Here is an 18,610-nt window from a genome sequence, read left to right as displayed (position 1 = left end):
AAAAGGTGTGGGTTTAAAAAGGGAATCCTTCATTTCATAAATGGTATTACTAAGGTAGTACATAACAGGATTATTTCACAACTCTACTTGCCGCTGCACAGGAGTAATTAACTGACAAGGCCTAACATCTGCTGAAAACTGAAAATCTCTTTTTTTTTTTTTTAAATAACACTAGGAAGAAGATGGATTTTGGTAGCCACATCTCCTTTATAGCTCTGTAAAGGACCGGCAGCTCCTGTGTGAACGTGAACTTGCAAAAACAAAGCATGAAATAAAATCTATCCAGAATGTCAAGGAGAAATCAGGATGCTGCAGCTCATGGTCTGCACATCCTTTAAAAAGGTACTGCAAAGGCCAGGCAATGCCTTTTTTTTTTTTTTCTTCGCCCAAAATACCTTTGGCCACTGAAAACATGCACTTTGGAGACCAAACCGAAATTAATGTTCCCATATGTGAGCCCAGAGAATAATACTTACCTGGGGAAGCTAAAGAAAAAGCAGGACACAAACAGTGCAGCACTTCGAAAGTGGGATAAGTGAGCAGCGTTACACAGAAAAGCTTGTAGAAGGCAAATACACCGTCAGACCAAAACATCAAAGTTAACTCAATTTTAAAAGATAAAACTCACAGAAAAATAAAAATGCAAGAGCAATAAACGTGGGCAAGGGGTTGCCCTTAATTTTTATGTGTCAGGAGGGCACATGGACTAGGATTTCTATGGTGAACATGTTAAGGGATAAAGTAAGATTGCAGAACAGGGAGAACACTCCTTTTCCTGCAGTTGTAATACACCTGTTTTCAGATGGCAATTACAACTATGTCCAATTAATTTCAAGAGCCTCTTCAAAGTCGATACCTTTGCTGGCATTGCAAGAAGAAAAATAGCATAGAAGTCTTATTATTTGGAAAGAAAGAGCAAATATTTACAGCAGAAGTTCAGCTCTTTGCAGAAGGCTGCTACAAGGTAGCATGAGTGATTTACTGCTTTCATTATTCAAGTTAAATAAATCTCCTCCTTTCCAAGCTATTGAATATAGAGTTACGCTGGCAGAGTGGATTACATTTGATCTATGTACCATGACAAGTACTGAAAATTGTGGGCTTCATTGCTATATTCACCCACTCCTTCCTGAACATAAGAAGAAAGTGTCAATACACAGAGCAGCCTTTGCTCTGTTCCTTCAGCACAAGAAAGCACAAAGCTGCTCTGGAGATGGAATGAGTATACAGTCTGACACCATGGAAACTAAGATAAACGCCTTTTAACTCTTTCAACTAACGTTCAGGGTGTGGCACGAGACAAAAATTTTCCTACTCAGGAACATTTTATTTGCATATATCATAGTCCATGACAGGCTTGCTTTAACCGAGGCTCATTTTTTTTATTTTTAAGTGTATGGATGAAAGAGTAATCGGTGTGGAAGCAAACAGCCTATCTGATTCAACCTGGCGTCTGTATCATTTGAAAATGAAAGTATTTACACATACTGTAATTGCTTCAGAAGGGTGAGAAGATGAGTTTCCTGCACTGCTCAGCAGATGGGCATCTCTGATACCAACCCGCAGTCTTCACTCTGGCTTTCTCACATAGTTTGGGAGGCTGATAAGTACGCTACAAGAACTTGGACAGTGTTTAAGAGATTCTGCTCCTTACTGGGATTTCTGTTATCACTTTATCAAGGGCTGCTAGCCTACTCACACCACACCGAAACACAATCAAACCACCACAGAAAAAGAAAAATCTGAAAAATGAAATGCCACAGATTTCAACCGTTGCTCAAAGTACAATAAGTTGTTTTGTTTATTTTATAGCCTGCTTAATGGAAGGACTTGTCTTCAGCAGAACCAGGAAGACCCCGTGCAAACAAAACACATAAGTTTACTTGCTGTAAGTTTAGCATTTTCACTAGGAAGAAAGAGCCTTGTTTTATACCATCACTCTAGCACCAGAGGTGTCACCGCAACTGTCACCTAAATCAGAAACCAAAGACTGAGTTTCTAGCGAGTTTTGCCAGGAAATTTAGAAACAAAAACCACAATCATGAAGGAAAGTTTTATTTAACTTGTAATGCCCAGATCCTAAGATTAAAGGTATTTAAAAAAAAAAATAGCTGCAAAGAAAAAGAAGCAAAACAAGAACAGATTTTTACACCTTTAGGAAATCAAGAAAAAAACAGGCACAAGTTTACATTCATTAGTTTCACATATGGCAGAGGAATGTTCTACTGAAGAGGGGTAAATAAAATCCTGCTTTCCTACCTCCTTGTATGAGACAGCACAAATCATGCTCTTCAAAGCCACACTGGTATTGTAGATACAACAAGGCAGATTCTTCCTTATTTTTTTTATTAATGTATTTGTGCTTTAAAGATCATAAAGACCCTTCTAGAGCCATTTGGTGTAGTCTCTACATACATGCTAAAGTACTGAGTACGTACTTTAACCACTGGTGAAGCTTGTTACAACCTCCACATAAAAACTGAAAGTCATGCATATTTGAAATCCTGTTTAAGCAGCAGAAACTACTGAAGGATTTTATTTCATAGCTGCTAAGCCACTTTAAATCCCCATCAGTGTTAAAATCTTGCAAGTGTCAGCCCAGAATGATTTAACCCCTTGAGAATAAGGGTTCATTATAAAAAAGGCAAATATCTTATCTCTAAAGATTCTACCTGAATACGTATCTCACCTGCTATTAATACTGAAGAATTTCCTTTGCTAAAACACGATATGCTGGGGAAAGAAGGATTTTCTAGTGATCTCTTACAAAGCCAGAGAGCAGACAGTTGTTCCGTCATAACCGTTTACCCTGCAAAACGGAGGAGTACGAGGTGGTTGCCATTTGGGCCAAACGCTGCTCGGGGTGGGATCAGTGGAAGCAGCCTGAGCCCCTGCTCGGGGTTGCATCCAAAGGAGCTGAACACACCACCCCTCAGGTCAGGGAGAGCTTCTTCCACAGCATCAGCTCCTCTGATCCCACTGATCTGAACTGTACCTTCAGAAGCTGCAAGCACCTTTCTCCTGCCTTTCCTCTCAAGCTACCCTGGGACTGGGGAGGGAGAAAGAGCAGCAATGAAATAGCCGGGCTGGGGCCGTGTAGAGAAGTTTAACATCCTCCCCAGTAAAGAGAAAACCAGTTTGTCTCAGCAGACATCCTTGGCTTGTGCAGGAGCAAGTTAGTATGGGTGGGCAGAGGGGGAGAACTCAATGTTCAAGAAGCTACAGATGTTCTCGAGGAAGATTCCTCCTTACCTTCACCGGGACAGCAGCATACCCTATTTGCAATAAGGGCTAAGGAAAAGCATAAAGCTGTAATAAAACCGACTTTCTTCCATTTGATTAAGAGTTTACAAGATCTTAGCTTAAAAAGCCGCAGTGCACCTTAGTGTTTGCTTCATGGGGACCCTGTTTCGGTATCCTCTCCCATAAGGACGTGAAAGACCAAAGTCAGCAGCCAGTGTTCTTGTCTGTACACAAAGCAGGCAGGCTGCCCCAAGCACTGAGGCCAAAAGACACTCAAAGTAGTAAATAAATACACATAAAACAACTCTAAAAATGAGAAATTAACAGCATTGATTGTTTGGAATTACAATCCATCTTAATTACATTAATCTTCACATTTTAGCATCTTTTTAACCCCTACACAAAGCTGCTGAAGTTACTCTTCTAAACCAGCCATACAAGAGCACAAAGAACTATAAACATTTTTTTGGCAAAGTAACTTGCTTTCAGAATATAACATACTCCTGAATCACAGTTTACATATAGCAGGTGTGTTACACTAATACAACATCCTCTGCTTCTTCTCTCACCGCATGCTGCCAGCAGCAAGACACCTCAGAGACCTTTCCTAGTTTCAATTGCTGTCTCTTAAATCCTTCTCATAACAGTTTATTTCAAGCGGCCTCAGTTGGGTCAGCTGCTCCTCACTTCTGCCTCAGCCCTGTCTTGTTTATTGCATTAATCTGGTCTTCAGGATAAGCCACATCAGTCTGATGTGCTTACAGAGCACAGATGTTACGTGCTCTGCACTTACCCTCTTGCAAGCATCTCGGGAGCATTTATCTCCTCCTTTTACATCCTCCTGTTTACTTTTTCCCTGCTTACTTCCTTCCTGCTTTTACCAGCAGGATCCACAGTAAATATCTGAAGAGGAAGAAAGGAGACATTTGTATTCTGCAAGCCCATGCACTGACTTTCCCCTCACATGAACACGCCAGATTCTCACATATTTTTCTTCCCTTGCAAAAATATGGCTAGATAAGACTTATGCCTTTTACCTGGAACAGGCACAAGGGATAACTAATCAGTCTGGAGAAAAAAACAGTGAAGCCCATGTTTTTGTGAAAGTCCTCGTTTTCTTCTCCCTGAAGACCTCCCCTCATTCTGAGGCCAGGACTTGGAGCTGCATGTGGACTGAAACCGCAGAAAGCACAGGCTGGACCCTCAACCTTCATCTGTGGCATTGCCCTCACAGAGGACTCAGCAAATCCCAGCAAGCCTCACACGAAGGCCAGGACTGCCTCAAGTCCAGCACTCTCCACTGCCGCAACCCTAAGCTAGTATCCAACTCAGCCCATGTCCCAAAGCAGCCAGATTTCGGGTGCCGGGTGTGCAGTAAGGAGCACATCATTTGAGAAGAGCCCATCCCAGCACTATAGGGTCATACATACACATGAATTTGATCTATACCCAAAACTGTGCTGTTTCTCAGGACTGAACAGACTATAAAGAGTCTTTTCCTCCAGCAGCTTGATCCCAGCTCTCCAGCTATCTGCACACATCGTCCCTTTGGTACATCACATCCAATATCTACATCTCTTACTACCTTGTGTGTAATGGAATAGGCACCATGCTATACCGGTTCTCTGCTTGTGTACACCCCACACCTACCCAGTGAAAACTGCTGCTGGCTCATTCTGAAATACAGCAAGGCACTTTGATGGATGTTAAAGACTTTGTGCATGCACAGGCAGGGTGCAAATCCACCCCCTCCTCAGGCTAGCTTGCCTTAGGGGCAAACATAGGCCTCAGCAATCTCCTAAGTGAGGATGACCACGGCACAGAGCCTGTCATCTGGCCTGCAAACAGCAGCAACACAGAGGGAACAGACCAACTTCCTTAGAGCTTCAGACTGGTTACAAAAGTCTGCATTTTACTTCAGTGCTTTGCAGAAGTATTTCTTCCTCCCCGGGAAAGAAATCTTTGCTTGTCACATTGCATGTGTTAAAACACGTAAGGTAAAAATCAGCAGTAATGTCTGTAGAAACACAGCAGAGAAGAACGATAATAAAAATCCCAAAGCAAACAAAGCCTCCTTAAGAAGCTAAGGGTCAAGTGGAGAATTTACCAATGATGTTCCTGCTCCCACACACAATCGTAAACGTCAGGGGTTATCTCCCAGAAAATGCACAGGCAAAACAGGTACGTGTAGTGCCCTATTCAAGAGAATCAGGCAAAAATCTGGGCCCAGGCAGTTCGTGGCTTATATGACACATTAAAAATAATAACAATAAAAAGAACAGGGAGGTGAAACAAAGAAGAAATTCAAACCATAAGCTGGCAAGTGGTCCTGGATCCATCCCAGCAAACACTACTGGCTACAAAAAGCAGAAGGTCCCACCAGGTTGCTGTGTGTTGAGATAGTCTTGCTGCCACCACTGCACATTGCAGGCAGTTTCATCCATCTCTGGGTGGAAAAAGGTCCTTGTAGAAAACTGTTCTCCTCCCCTGACTGACATCAGATGAGCTCCTTCAGTGGCTCATTTTCACCAGGAAGCATGCCGTTCATCTCAGGGGAAGTCTCGGTGCCCAGATATCCCAAGAGGATCTCACTGCGCCGCCGCGACAGCTGCAAAATGTCTTCTGCCAACAACTGCACTGTTGTGTATCTCACGTTGTCCAAATCAAACATGTCCTTCAGATATTGTACTATCTGGTGCTGCAAAGACAAAAGGAAGGTTTACAGTAAGGAGACCTCCTCTCACCTGCCCATACCAGCTGCCTGGACTGCAGCAAGCAGAGAACCCCATAAGGAGCTTTGCATGTCTGCCATCCAAGCAAAGATCTGATTCAGGCTGGCTTTTACTTTTGTGGCTAGATCCCCTCATGCCTCTGAAACAGGAGAGCAGGGCTGAGGAAAGCATTGTTGATGTCCATGGCAATATCCATGCAAACATTTAATGAATGCAACAGACTCTCATAATACCATCTACAAGAATAAGAGGATTTGAGCTTTAAGCTTAAATACATAACTTGTAGGATCCCATGTACTCTTAGTCGAGATACTCTTTCAGCATATGCACTGTAATCTTTTCCAATACTGATAGTATAAATTGATCTCATCACACATTTTTGCTGTCAGCTATGGTAAATTGTGCTGGCAAGTCTCAGCAATCTGCATCTCAAAACCCAGGGATTTTTAGAAGGTTTTTGTACAGAGCCAAGTTTCTTAATGCCACGTCAGTCACCAAAAGCACACATCTGCAGCTTTAAGACAGAGGACAGCAGGACTACCACACAGATTAGGTACAGAAAAGCCACCTTACCTTGAAGAAGCTGCAGACTTCAGATAGCTGCTGCTTAGGCCCCAGAAAACCAAAGGCTAGAACAGGACTGACATGCTCCGATACGGAGTAGAAATGAGAGATAAAGCCATCTGGTACCTGCCACAGCGAAGGGAAAAATTGGTTGGTCTTGGTTCTCAGAATTAGCAGCTTATTCCATATCAGCTACCAAATTCCCTGCCAGAAAGCACTATGCTTCAGTAACTGAAGTTAAGAGTTACTTAAGAACATCTCTTCCTGCAGAATTACATTTATCTTTCAGGTCCCTTGAAGGATGACTAGAGCTTTCTATCTTCATGTTTCTAAACTACTGTTTCAGGAGGAAAATAAATAGAAGAAAGTGAAAGGCAACCATCAGGCAGTCTATAAAGACTCTATTAATAATCTCTGGACCAAGCCAGGAAAGGGCATGCAAATATCCAAGACAGAGCTACTGCATGACAGCACCAATACAGCTTCCAACACCCGCATTTCTCTTTGCGCCACCTCATGAGGCAAACCCAGTCATACCAGCTGGTTGTGGGATAAGGGTTGAAAACTTGCCAGAAGCCACAGACCCTATGGCAGAACTGGGATGGTGAAGCTGCGGCTTCCTGTTCCCCAGGTTCATGAACTCATCTGCTGCGACACTTTAGAAAGCCGCAGATTTAAGGGAAACGCATCAAGCAACAGCTCGCCAGCAATCAGCGCTGGGAAACAGAGAAGCACATGAACCACTCACTGTGCTGCCAGCAGGGAAACTACAATTCAGGAGCAGCCCCATGTTGCCTGGTGTCTGTGACCATTCCTACGGTACTGTGAGCAGGGAGGGGGAATACCAGACAGGCAATGTTGTCTTTTGCATCCTCACATTAAGAAAAAGGGAGAATAAACTCAGACTGATTCAGTAAAATACTGGCCCAGCACTGGAGCAATGGTGGCAGGACCCCAGTGCTCTAAAGCATCAAAAGGGATGCAATTCAGTTCAGTCTTATACCACTTAGATTTCGTATTTCGTCAAGATCTAGGTGTTATCTTTTCAACTTCAAATACATTAGATTCTTTCCCTTTTAATTAATTTTGCTTACCATCAAAAGCCTCCTTTTTGCTTTCAGAACTGACCAGCAGGCAGTTGCTAGAGCCTACGATTAACAGAGAGACCATCAGTTACTGGGATTATTTTTTTTAAAAAGTCTACCAACATGTTGCCATCAAAATATCGAAGCAGTGGCCCTTTTATGCCAACAACGCTACAATTAGTGACAATGAACTGGAAGCAGATTTGGCCACTCCAGATCCAGTCCAGAAAAGCCAAAGCGCTTTTGAAGATCGCTAATATGATCTGATGTAGTTGCCAAACACCCCAAGACGCAGACTGTACGCAGACAGCTGTTAAAGGGTGCCTCCCAACCACCTTCTCAGGCTATGAGACTAATCAGTCATAAACACGCAGCTGGGGACCAGGACTGGAGGAAAGCGCTGCTCTGTGAGCCTCAGTGTCTGCTGAGGTACCACCAGAATGAATGGCCAGGTGCAAACACACACACACACACGTGGTTTTCCCAACATTTTGAGCTCTTATTCTCATTCATGAAAATATGATAAAGGCCACCAGAGAAACGAGTCTACTGGAGCCAACCAGATGCTTTCAAAGTAAGGAAAGCTTTCCTGTAAACAATTTACATGTACCATAAGACTGTTTAGAGCTTCAGGAAAGCATGGTATTTCTAAAGAGAAAATTCAGCTCAGCCAGGACAGCCGAGGTTATACTCTTTCACAGCCTTGGCTCAGCACAAGGACTCCCCAGGTAACGCACCGTCTCCTTGAAGCTGTCGGAGAGCCAGCGGTTGCGCAGCACAGCCAGCACGGAGGAGGGTGGGTTCTCCAGATCCTCAAAAGCATCCATGAGGATGAAATCCAGCACAATATCAAAGAAACTCATGCACACCACCTGTCAGAAAGTAGAACAGTCTGTAAAGGGAACAGGCTTAAAAAAAAATAAGAAGATACTGACTTTACTCTTTTGGTTTGAAGCAACAAAATGTAACAAGCTGAAGTACACAACAATCATATTTCAGCAGCGGTTCTTTCACTCCTGGGCTGTTCCTACATATCCATTATCTTCCAACTCCTCTGCAACTTCATAGAGATAATGTCTTTACCAACCCCTCTTCCCTCCAGCTCCTGCTGAGTGGTCGGCCAGGTCTCTTGCCTCAGCGCATAATGCAGCATCTCCTCGTAGCTTTCCAGAAAAGCTTTGGGATTCTGGGAGAGCAGAGAAATAGAACACTTCAGAAGGCACAACAGCTGAGGGCCCATTTCACCAACGTTTGACTACTCTATTTTGAGCTAACAGCAATGCATGTGACTGGGTGAAGTTTTTGGCCAAAACACACTTTGTGCAGAAAGAGAATTTATTTCTGGGAGGCACGGATGGTCCCAGGCTGCACCTGCGTTGCTCCACTTTCTTCAAGGAAGTAGCTAGAGACATCTGCATGCAAACTGAGCTGCTAGGGGACTAATGCTGTGCAAGTGACCATCTCCCTGTTTAGGGGATGACCAGTGCCTAAGCCAGTCACTGACGCAAAGGTCCAATTATCTTTTCCCTTTCCTATATTCCTTGAGATGATGCCATTGCTGATGTGCAGCCTGTACCCTCTGTTCACTCCAGTGAGGCCCAGTAAACTGTGGACAGGAGATGTACAGAGAGGATCTTTCAAGCAAATTTGGTTGAACAAGACTAAAAAGCACAAGCATGTTATTTTCACAGCAGTCATCAGCATACAGATGAAATGTTCTTCTTCCAACATACTGGACAAACTCTGGGTTTGGATGGAGGAACAAGTGTCCCTGTGCTCAAGGCACAGCTTAGTTGTTACACAAACTTCCTACCTTTTCAGCTTTTGTCATCAGTCCTATCACCATTTGCTTCCCAACCTCCCCAAAAAACAGTTGATTGCTTTCATCCTCCAGCAGCTCCTGCAAAGGGAACACAAGGAATCTCTTGTGCACACCTACACCCACATGGATTCTGAGTTGGGGGAAAAAAAAAAGGACAAGACACAAAGCAGTGCAATGCTGTATCATTAACCTCTAGTAAGATGGAGTTTAGAAAACAAAACTGCTCTCTCCAGGAAGCAAGTTTAAAATTAGGCTGAAAGACTGGCAGTAGCAAGAAGGGACACACAGGACCCGCAGGGTGGCAGTGGGGCCAGGGCACAAAAGCTGCTGTTCAGGCTCTAGACATACATTGCCAGGAAGAGGATTGGGGTAAGGAGAAGGAAACCTTGCTCCCCCACCTCAGAGGTTTGACTCCAGCCCAGTGAAAAGCTCTTAAGTAGGAGTACCAGCTTCTGGGCAGCTCTGAAATTCCCAAACTTTTAACTTCCCAGAACTAAACCAGCATCAGTGGCCATGCAACCACCGCTGAAACTGGGCATGGGGACCAAGGGATCCTCTCCCTCTCCAAATCAAACCCATCAGGATGGGATTACAGAGTTAAGCAAGGGGAGCTTGGGCTGCTGCTGGTTTTACTTGCTCTAGAGAGGCAAAGACTTCGTCCTTGTGCTGGTGGAGGAGAAGGTGCTGCTGGCAGCAACGTGCCACAGGAACCCAGGACCCTCAAGCCCTTCTCACCTGGAAGGCCTGCCGGACACAATGCAGCTTTGCGAGGAAATCCTGGTCGCTGTAGCAGCCAAGGAGCTCTGTCCTAGAGGGAAAGGGGAAGGACTGCATAAGTTTCAGCACTCCTGATATCTGTGTTCCTAAGAACTATGCTCACCTAAAAAAAAATAAATACATTCCCAGTCTGTGCCCAGGAGAGAGTAACAACTGCACTCCCTTTGCAGAGCAACCTGGGGGACTACAGCACCCCTGCAAAGGCTGCTACAGCACAGGACTGTGCCAGCCAGGCACACAGAACAGGCACATTTCTAATTTCCTGGGACAATTACCCTTTCTTAACATGTGTCCTAAAATCCGGGGCTAGTTCCCTGGGAAGCCCAAACCAACAGGAAGGATGCAAAGAGCTTCCGTCCCCAAAGAGCTATTCTGGTTACAGGGCTGCTCAAAGGCAAACAACGTGTCCACACTGCTCAAAGGAGCCTCGACACAAGGACCCACAACTCCAGCTGGCACTTCACCTTAGCGTCCGACACGCAACTTTCCCTTCTTTCACTAACTGCAGAGCTTCTTCATAGGCTGCCACTGGCTTAGAGAGGTGGAATGGTATTTCCTCAAAGTGGAGAGAGTCAAAGAGCTGTAGAGGTGGCAAGAGACATGGGAAGAACAAAATGATCTCATTCAATATTTGCAAATACTCAGAGACTGCACACAAGCAAGATGTGCCTTCCTCAGCTAGCAAACTTCTGCAGTGCCAATTATTTCATGCAAAGATATTTCTTTTCCCAGCAGTTTCAAAGCTGTCTCAGCTCTGACACAGCTCAATTTCCCCTAAAATTTACACAACCAAGCCACATTACAGTAGATTTACAGTACTTTCCTAGCTGTTATGGAATGTTTTCTACAGTAGACAGGAAGATGACACGGAAATGCTGGTTGGAAAGGGCTGCACCATGCCCCTAATTAAAATGCTTTTCCTAACACCCGTCATGAACCTCCCAGCTTGGGGCTGCTGCTCCATGTTTTATCATCTTCCTCTACCAAGATGTGTTTGGCTTCACTGCCTTTGTGGCTCCCCTCCAAGCAGCTGGATTGTGACACACAGCTGAAACTTAAGTCACCTCTGCTGCAGAGAAGAAGGAGTCCTCAGAAATTGAGCTGTCTTCATCATCCGTCCGAAGTCGCAATGACCCATCCGTCAACGGAAGCATTAAAGTCTTCTCTGGAGGGGAGGAAGAAGCTGCATGTGTTGGAGTTCATGGACTACCATTCCCCTTAGCTCCTGTGCTCCCTCCCCACACCTCCACAAACCACACTTGGTCACTACTTCATTGCTTAGCTTACAGAAACACCATAAAACCAGACAGAAAACTGGCATTTTAATGCATTTCTAACGCAGCTCCCATACCCAGATCCAGCAGCATGCTGTCCGACGGAAGCGAAGACCCAAACTCTTCCTGGAGGTGGTAGGCTCGGTGCAAGAGAGACTCCAGCTTCTCGGCAAACTCCCTTTTCTGGGACTCCTCCTTGAACATACATAAATGCCACCCTTAGTTAGCCAGCTGGGCAGACACAGATTGACAGCACAAATATGGAAGGAAATTTTCAGTAAAATGGGATTTACAGTTTGCAGATTAAATGATTAAAAAAAAAAAAAAGAGAGAACTCATTAATCCCACAATGCAGCTAATAACACAAGGGGAGGGAAGCTTCTACACAGCCTACTCAAACCCACTGGCTTTTTAGCTTCACAATTTTCTTTTCCTATTAAAAAAGGAAGAAAGAACTTAAGAACTTTAATCTGCCATCCAGAAAAACAGGTATTTTAATGAGTTACAGATCACTTAGTTCTCCTGACTTGTGACTTTAGCATAATTTCAAAAGAGAATCACATCAGAAAACCTGTGTTGAATATAACAGACTATCCAGAACTGGAAAACAGAGTCCTTGGATTAAGGTGTCGAGCATAAGCAAAGTTTGATGTAAGCAGCACAGGAGGATAGAAAAAAAAGGGGGGCGGGGGAAATAAGACTTGCACAGCATCTTGCCTTCATGCTCCTGTGTCTGCAGGAGTATCTCCCCCAGAAGACAGAAACATTAACAAGAAGTGTGAAATCTATTTTGATAATGAATTAACTGATTTAAGTCAGTTTTAGAAATACTGCAGGACTCTTCAAGGAGAGACAAGAGAATCCAGATTTGACTTGGATAAATGCTGTCCACCACAAACGACAAATATCCCACATACTTACTACACCAGGCCCTGTTTGGAAGAGGCTGGGAACACCTTTTGGCAGCGCAAACTCCTGCAGAGTTGGGAGGTTTGCTCCTTTCACAGTCCTGAGCTACAGCTGCTCTCTTTTAGCTTTGTGATTGTCACTGAGCCTTTCTAGTTTGGATCTGCTCTTATCAGAGGTCTTCCCTGCACACTCTTCAAGTCCAAGACAACAAGGCATTGTCCTCAAATTCTTGTTTCTGTAGCTATAGGCAGAATGAGTTACACACCTCCCTGGCATACTTAGCTCCTACCGAGTTACCACTTTGCTTTACTCATTAACACACACAGGCAGCTGCCCTCTCCTTCCCCACTCAGCTTCCTCGGAAGTGACAGTGACCACCAAGATCTCCACTTTCAAGTGTACTAAAAAATTACAGACACAACACTGCCAGGCAAAAAGCTATTTCCTTCTCTCCTGTGCTGTATTTGTTACAGCTGTTTCCTACCGCAGCCTCTGCTGCTGGAGGACTTGCTTGACAGTGACTGACATGATGCTGGAAGGTGGGTAGAAAAGCTGGGGAATGAGGAGGCGAGACTTATTAAAAAGAAAAAGAAATTAAAGACACCCACTCACATTGCATAAGGAAGTTGCAGGTATAGACAGCTCTTAAACAGAGTCTGGCCCAACTCTGCCCTTAATTTGCTCGTCTTTTAACCTCCTAATTACTGCTTCCAGCACCCAGGCTGGTATTTCAGCATGTTTCCCAGCTGGCAAACACAAGGGAAAAGTGGGGACCTACCTCTGGGATGTTCTCAGCCAGGCTCTCTTGTTGTTTCTTGCTGTCCCAGGGCACGGGAGTGCTGGTACTAGCACTGTCCCTCTGCCTGATGGTCAGTGCCTGCTCCCACTTCTGCAGGGCCTCCTCAAACAGCTCCATGCCTGGAAACGCAACCAAACACGAGCTGTGAGAGTCCCAGGCCACTTAGGAACAAAGCAACACAGCATGAATCTTTGCTCACTCAGACAATCTAGCGAAGAGGGAAGCCTCTCCCCAACTAATAAGAAAGAATAAATGTATTCTATTTCTTTCTCTTTTAGATACAGTTTAATTTGGATTAGAAGTTAAGGAGAACATCCCCAAACTGGTTAAAATGGCAGCCATGTTACTTCCAAGATACTGTTCTCTGCACACAGTGAGCCTGTGGCTCAAAAACCAGTATTTTGTAAGTAAATTATTCACTGAGAAAACAGAGAAATGTTTCTTTAGGAGAAGAGGGGATTTTTATAACCAACAAGTGACTGAATTTAAGTTGAGAATGGGAGAGAGCTTCCTATTAGAGCTCTGCATTGAGCTGTTGATGCTCTATGTCAACTTACACCCTCTTTTTGCTCTCACGGTGATAAATAACCCCCCAGGGCGATGTCACCCTTGTGCTTGTTTACCTTGAATGTAGAGACTTTCAGCACTGGAATCACCAATGGCTCCGGCGTCTCCCATTGCCTGGGCCTCCCACATCACTGCTGATGCTGGTGTTGGACTTGAAGAGTTGACTGCTACCATCTGCAGGAAGGGAGCAGAGAGCAGCAAATGCCTTTGGAATTCTCTCAGTGTTAAGACCACACAAACACCACCACCATCAGTTAAATTTCAGCAATAAGCCATTTCCCTGCCCCATGTTTGCCGTTGTGCTTCCCCATATCGGTACTCCCTTGCCTGGGAAGGGGAAGGTGTCAAGGGTTAGCGGCCCCCTCCTGCTCGGGTTCACACTACACTGTCAACTGCCAAGAGCCACACGGTGCTGAGAGGGGAGGCAAGGTGAGAAGTCCTCCCCTTCTCCACCCAGCACCACAGCAGAGTCTTCAAAAGCACAGAAACTTGTGTTGGAGATACCTTCCCAATGGATTTACACTGGAGTTTCATCAGGAAACAGCAAGCTGTACAACGGTGAGCACTAGCAGGAAAGCACTGATGGAAGAGACAGCCCAAGAAAGCTCCAAAGCAATCACGACACAGGCATTAAGGATTTGGATAGAAAGTTCATGTCAGCCCCAGCTGTCCGTACAAAACACACAGAAGTGGGAGAGAGGGGACCACAGTCCAAGCAAAGGAACAGATTACCAGCAAAAATACAGCTGAGAACTTTGGCCAGGGGGATCCTCGCTCTTCTCTTTGTAATCAAACCTTGTCCTGGGAGGGCTGAGCACTAAGATCCACACAGCAAGCTGTCAGCTTTCTCCAATTTCAGACTAGCACATAAATGTCTTTTAAAGTCTGACCCAATAAAGTGCCGCATTCAAACACTATCATCAGCCAGTGTTTTCATATGGCTTAGAGAAAGATGTCCAAATGTGAGCCTGATACTAGAAAAAAAGCTACAATAATCATCTGACAGATGGATTCTTGCCCTGCCTCCACTGATCAATCTCTGTGGAGTGTTAATAAATCACCTTGAGATCCAGAAAATCAAATCATCAGTTCACTGCTGCTGACTTATTTACTAGATAGCAAAGAAGAGCCCCAGGAAGCGGACGAGAGCGCAGGCAGCTGTGCAAAGGATGAGCTGGTTTTCTATCAAGTAACACGAAAGCAATGAGGACAGCATCACAGATGCTCAGCTCCCACACAATGAAGGGTGTACAGGAACAGATCCCTCTCCGTGTGGATATCCCCACCCATGCACCAGCAGTGGAAAAAGGAATTTTGATAGTTTTTTATCTGAAGAGAAACAGACTTCAGCGATACAAAACCAGGGGATACAAAACCAGGACGGCATCTGTGGGGAGAAGCCACGGGGGATTTAAATGGACGTGAGAGTCCCTGCAGGGGGAGGGAGGCCAGAGCTGGACACAGCTTGGTCCTCACTGACACGTCCCATCATATCCCAGTTACGCCAGGGGAATACGGGTGCAGGGCTGCACGCCCAGCGCTGTGCCACCACTGCCGCCTGCTGGAGACACGCTTTGGCCAGCACAGATTTTTGACAACTTTCTGGTGCTTTAACCGTACAGGGCAAGCTAAAATACAGCAATGCCTGCAAACACTGCAGGGTGTTGGTAGCCAACAGCTCCCTTCAAAGGGATGATTTTTCCCTCTTCTTGCCCCAGCACTGCTAAGCAGCCACCGAGCCCGGGTGGGTGATGCCGAGGAGGTGTTTCGCAGCAAGTCGCAGTGCACAGAGCTCCAATAGCAGCACGCAAAGCTTTGAGCAATGGGATGTAAAACACGTCTTGAAGCCACAAACACTCACCAGCACTCCTGTGTTTGGTCTCACAAGAGGTGGATGTAAGCAGTGATGGCTCCTCCTGCCTGGTTAAGCCTGAATTACCTGTATTTATAGGCTGCTGATGGCTTTGGGGGAGGTAGAATGACTAGGCTGTGTTCTCAGCCTGCACTGTTTCCCAGAGTTACTAGATTTTGGTAGTTAACTTGGTTTTAACAACCAAGCAACCTGTGAGCAGCCTCAGCACAGGAGGGCTGTGCTGGCACAGGGGCTGCTGGGCCACCCAAACCCCCAGCACAGAGGGAAGCAAGTAAGATCCTCGTTGCTGAGAGACCCAGCGACAACCCAGCTTTGCTCCCTGAGGGGGTCGCAAAGAGCCCAGAGGAATCACAGCCATGTCCCACACACAAACTCCTCCTGCAGCCCCTCGTTGGCCAATGAAGTGGGATGTACCCTGAGGCTCTTGAGGAAAATGCTGCTCTGATTTCACGCAGACAACCCCAGACAGTCCTTGCGAGGTTAATATCAGAACCCACCCTACAATTACACTGTAACCTGTTCTGCTCCAAAAGCTTTGGCATCGTCTGCTGGCCAGCACAAGCCCAAGGACTTGGTGATCTTGTTACAGGTAGGCGCGCTCACTTCCCCCAGCCCAGATGAGAAGGTCCTTACCGAGGTGAGGCTGTGGGAAGAACTGGAATGTTTGCTGGGCTCGATGGAGGAAATCCCACTGAGTGTGTCATTGCTTTTGCTGCCAGGACTCTGGACTCTCTTGCTGGAGTATCCTGCAGTTGAGAAGGTCACACAAAAACAGGATTTTAGGCCCAGTTCACTGCAGCTGTGAACAGGGAAGGGAACTTTGTCCTGTCAACTGTGACTGCAAATAGGCAAAGCAGAATCCAATACCTAGAAACGAGTCGCAGATCTCCTGCGTGCTTTGTTTTGCTCCGAGATACCAAGAAAGCTGGTACCAGTGGGGATCTGAGGCTGAGGAATGAGTATGTATTTACTGCTTATGGATGGCAGGAGGCAAGTGGAAAGCATCAAGAAACTCCTCCAGCTTCCCTCAGGCCAGGCAGAGCACAGATGTCACTCCCTTGGCTATTATTAAAAATGCTTGAAGATTTTCATACGTTTCACAAAACAAATACTTAATCCCTAAAGCGCTTTGCTGAAGGCCTGGGTCAGTCCTACCCCAAAAATCAATTCAATCAGGTGAAGAAGCCGCCCAAGGTCCAGGAGCCCCGCAGAGCTGGAAGGACACTCCTGACTCCCCAGCCTGGCCCAGGCCACCCTCCCCTCTGCCACCCAACTTCAGACACGGCTGCACACGGGACCCCTAGGTCAGGCATCATATTGGCATCACCAAGATCGATATGCAACCAGGTCACCACGTGCCCCAGGTCATTATTATCGGGGGAAGCACGGCCTAACAGGTCCACAGTCTTTCTATAGGAAGGGGGGTGGGAACTGCAAACCTTGGCGAAAACCTCAGTGTCGCTTTTTTCTCACAAAGGCTTCGAGCTCAGGGTCTCCCTGCTTCCTCTGCTAACCCTGTGTTCATGGCACTGTGCTTCAGGCTTCTCATTTCATTCTGCATCGATGCACTACACAAATGGCTCTGCTTTCCTCTCCCCCCTAGCTGTCAGGAACTTCCCATCGCTCCCTGTGCGCCCTCTTTGCTCCCTCACAAAGGGCTTTTGGAGATTCCCTTTCTGCAAGGCCAACCTTTCTTCACAGAGGAGACCCTTCTGGTTGGCAAGATGGGCACTGTGATCCCTCCAGGCTTAAAGCCGCACTTCTCTGGAGCGATCTGCTTCTTTCGACGACGACGACGCTTCAGCTGATGAGCCGCAAGAGCCAACGCAACTGTCCCGAGAGCTGTAGCAAACAGCACCTTACGCAGGCCTGGAGAGAGCCGCAGCTGAGAGAAGACAGACTTTAAACACAAAAGATATGAAAGAGGAACAATGAAAAACCAATTCCACCACCCTTTTGGTTTTTTAAAGCAGTCTTAAACACAAGACACCTTGGCTTTCCCCCTCCCACCCACAAAACACAGCCCCTGCTACACAACTAAGACTTAGCAGCAGAGAAACTGTGGAGCATCATTCTGACAGAATCTGGAGAACTTGGTCTCAATTCTCATTACCAAAACACACTGCAAAATTTGCACACAGCCTGTAACAGATGCAATCGGGGTTACGCAAATTCAGCTTTGAAACTGTGGTATGTAGCTGAGCTTTATTGCCCCAAGTGTAGCGTTACTACAAGCAGGAAACATTACTCACTTTTCTTAGTGCCTTTGATGAAGAGAAAGGTTGAACTTGGTCATTCTCCCAGGGAGGGAGGTGGGAAGCCCTTCTCTTCCATCTCCAAGCCCACACTGAGCAGCTATCTCCCACCACCCCAAACTCTCCGTGCAATTCTTACAAACCCTCAAACTGCCCAGGTCCCCCAGCATCACCCTGTCAAGCCTCTGTCCCTCACAACTAACACAGACAAGCCCCAAACAGAAAACTCAAGGAATGCGACAGAAAAGCCTTTCCTGCTTGTTGTACCTGCCCAAACGTCGTGTAAACAAACACGGGGATCTCTGCCACGGTCATTGCCAAGGCCTGGATGATGGACATTCCCTCTGTCCTTCTAAATGCCATGTCTGCACGAGGATCTCAGCACCTCCAGGAGCCACAAAGGGGAAGGGCACTTGCGGATGCTGCGTGAGCTGCTCACAAAGAAATCCAACTTTTCTCTGACATCTGGTCTAGAGTCCTGGGGTTGGCCTTCATCCAGCAATCCTCCTCCTGCAGGAAGACGAGAAAAATCTTGTTGAGTGAAGGGAACACATGACCTCCTTGTACTGCACTTTACAAACCACATGCCAGGTCACCTGGAGTAGCAACGCCGCTAGAGCCAAGCAGAAGATCTAAAGCATCTTCTCACCAACAGAAGCAATTTTTTGGCTTGTCCTATCAGCCACAGGGGCAGATTCCAAAATTGCTTT

At 45.9% G+C, this 18,610-nt stretch overlaps 1 protein-coding gene across 1 annotated transcript; it reads right to left on the bottom strand.

Moving 5' to 3' along the window:
- Positions 1 to 5,740: 5,740 nt before the first annotated feature.
- On the bottom strand, positions 5,741 to 18,263 carry MIGA2 (mitoguardin 2). The gene is made up of 15 exons (XM_009958606.2): positions 18,168 to 18,263; positions 17,335 to 17,545; positions 16,279 to 16,391; positions 13,829 to 13,946; positions 13,185 to 13,324; positions 11,575 to 11,692; positions 11,288 to 11,388; positions 10,688 to 10,803; positions 10,182 to 10,254; positions 9,438 to 9,524; positions 8,712 to 8,810; positions 8,362 to 8,496; positions 7,634 to 7,687; positions 6,549 to 6,665; positions 5,741 to 5,941 (listed from the first exon to the last, which is right to left on the bottom strand). Exons 1-15 carry the CDS (start codon positions 18,261 to 18,263, stop codon positions 5,741 to 5,743), a joined length of 1,779 nt encoding a protein of 592 aa, XP_009956908.2.
- Between the last annotated feature and the right edge of the window lie 347 nt (positions 18,264 to 18,610).

This window comes from Leptosomus discolor, chromosome 19, assembly GCF_034619465.1.
Source record: "Leptosomus discolor isolate bLepDis1 chromosome 19, bLepDis1.hap2, whole genome shotgun sequence".
In the NCBI taxonomy this organism is placed as follows: Eukaryota; Metazoa; Chordata; class Aves; order Leptosomiformes; family Leptosomidae; genus Leptosomus; species Leptosomus discolor.
Note: the sequence above shows the minus strand (reverse complement) of the source record. Positions and strands in the feature narration are given on the sequence as shown.

Excerpts from the sequence above, each read along its gene's own strand:
- MIGA2 (XM_009958606.2), bottom strand. The coding sequence starts at position 18,263 with ATGGCATTTAGAAGGACAGAGGGAATGTCCATCATCCAGGCCTTGGCA. Across the intron at positions 13,947-16,278 it reads CTTCCCACAGCCTCACCTCG|ATGGTAGCAGTCAACTCTTC; the intron begins GTAAGGACCTTC and ends CCCTTCCTGCAG. Across the intron at positions 6,666-7,633 it reads CAAAAAGGAGGCTTTTGATG|GTACCAGATGGCTTTATCTC; the intron begins GTAAGCAAAATT and ends TCGCTGTGGCAG.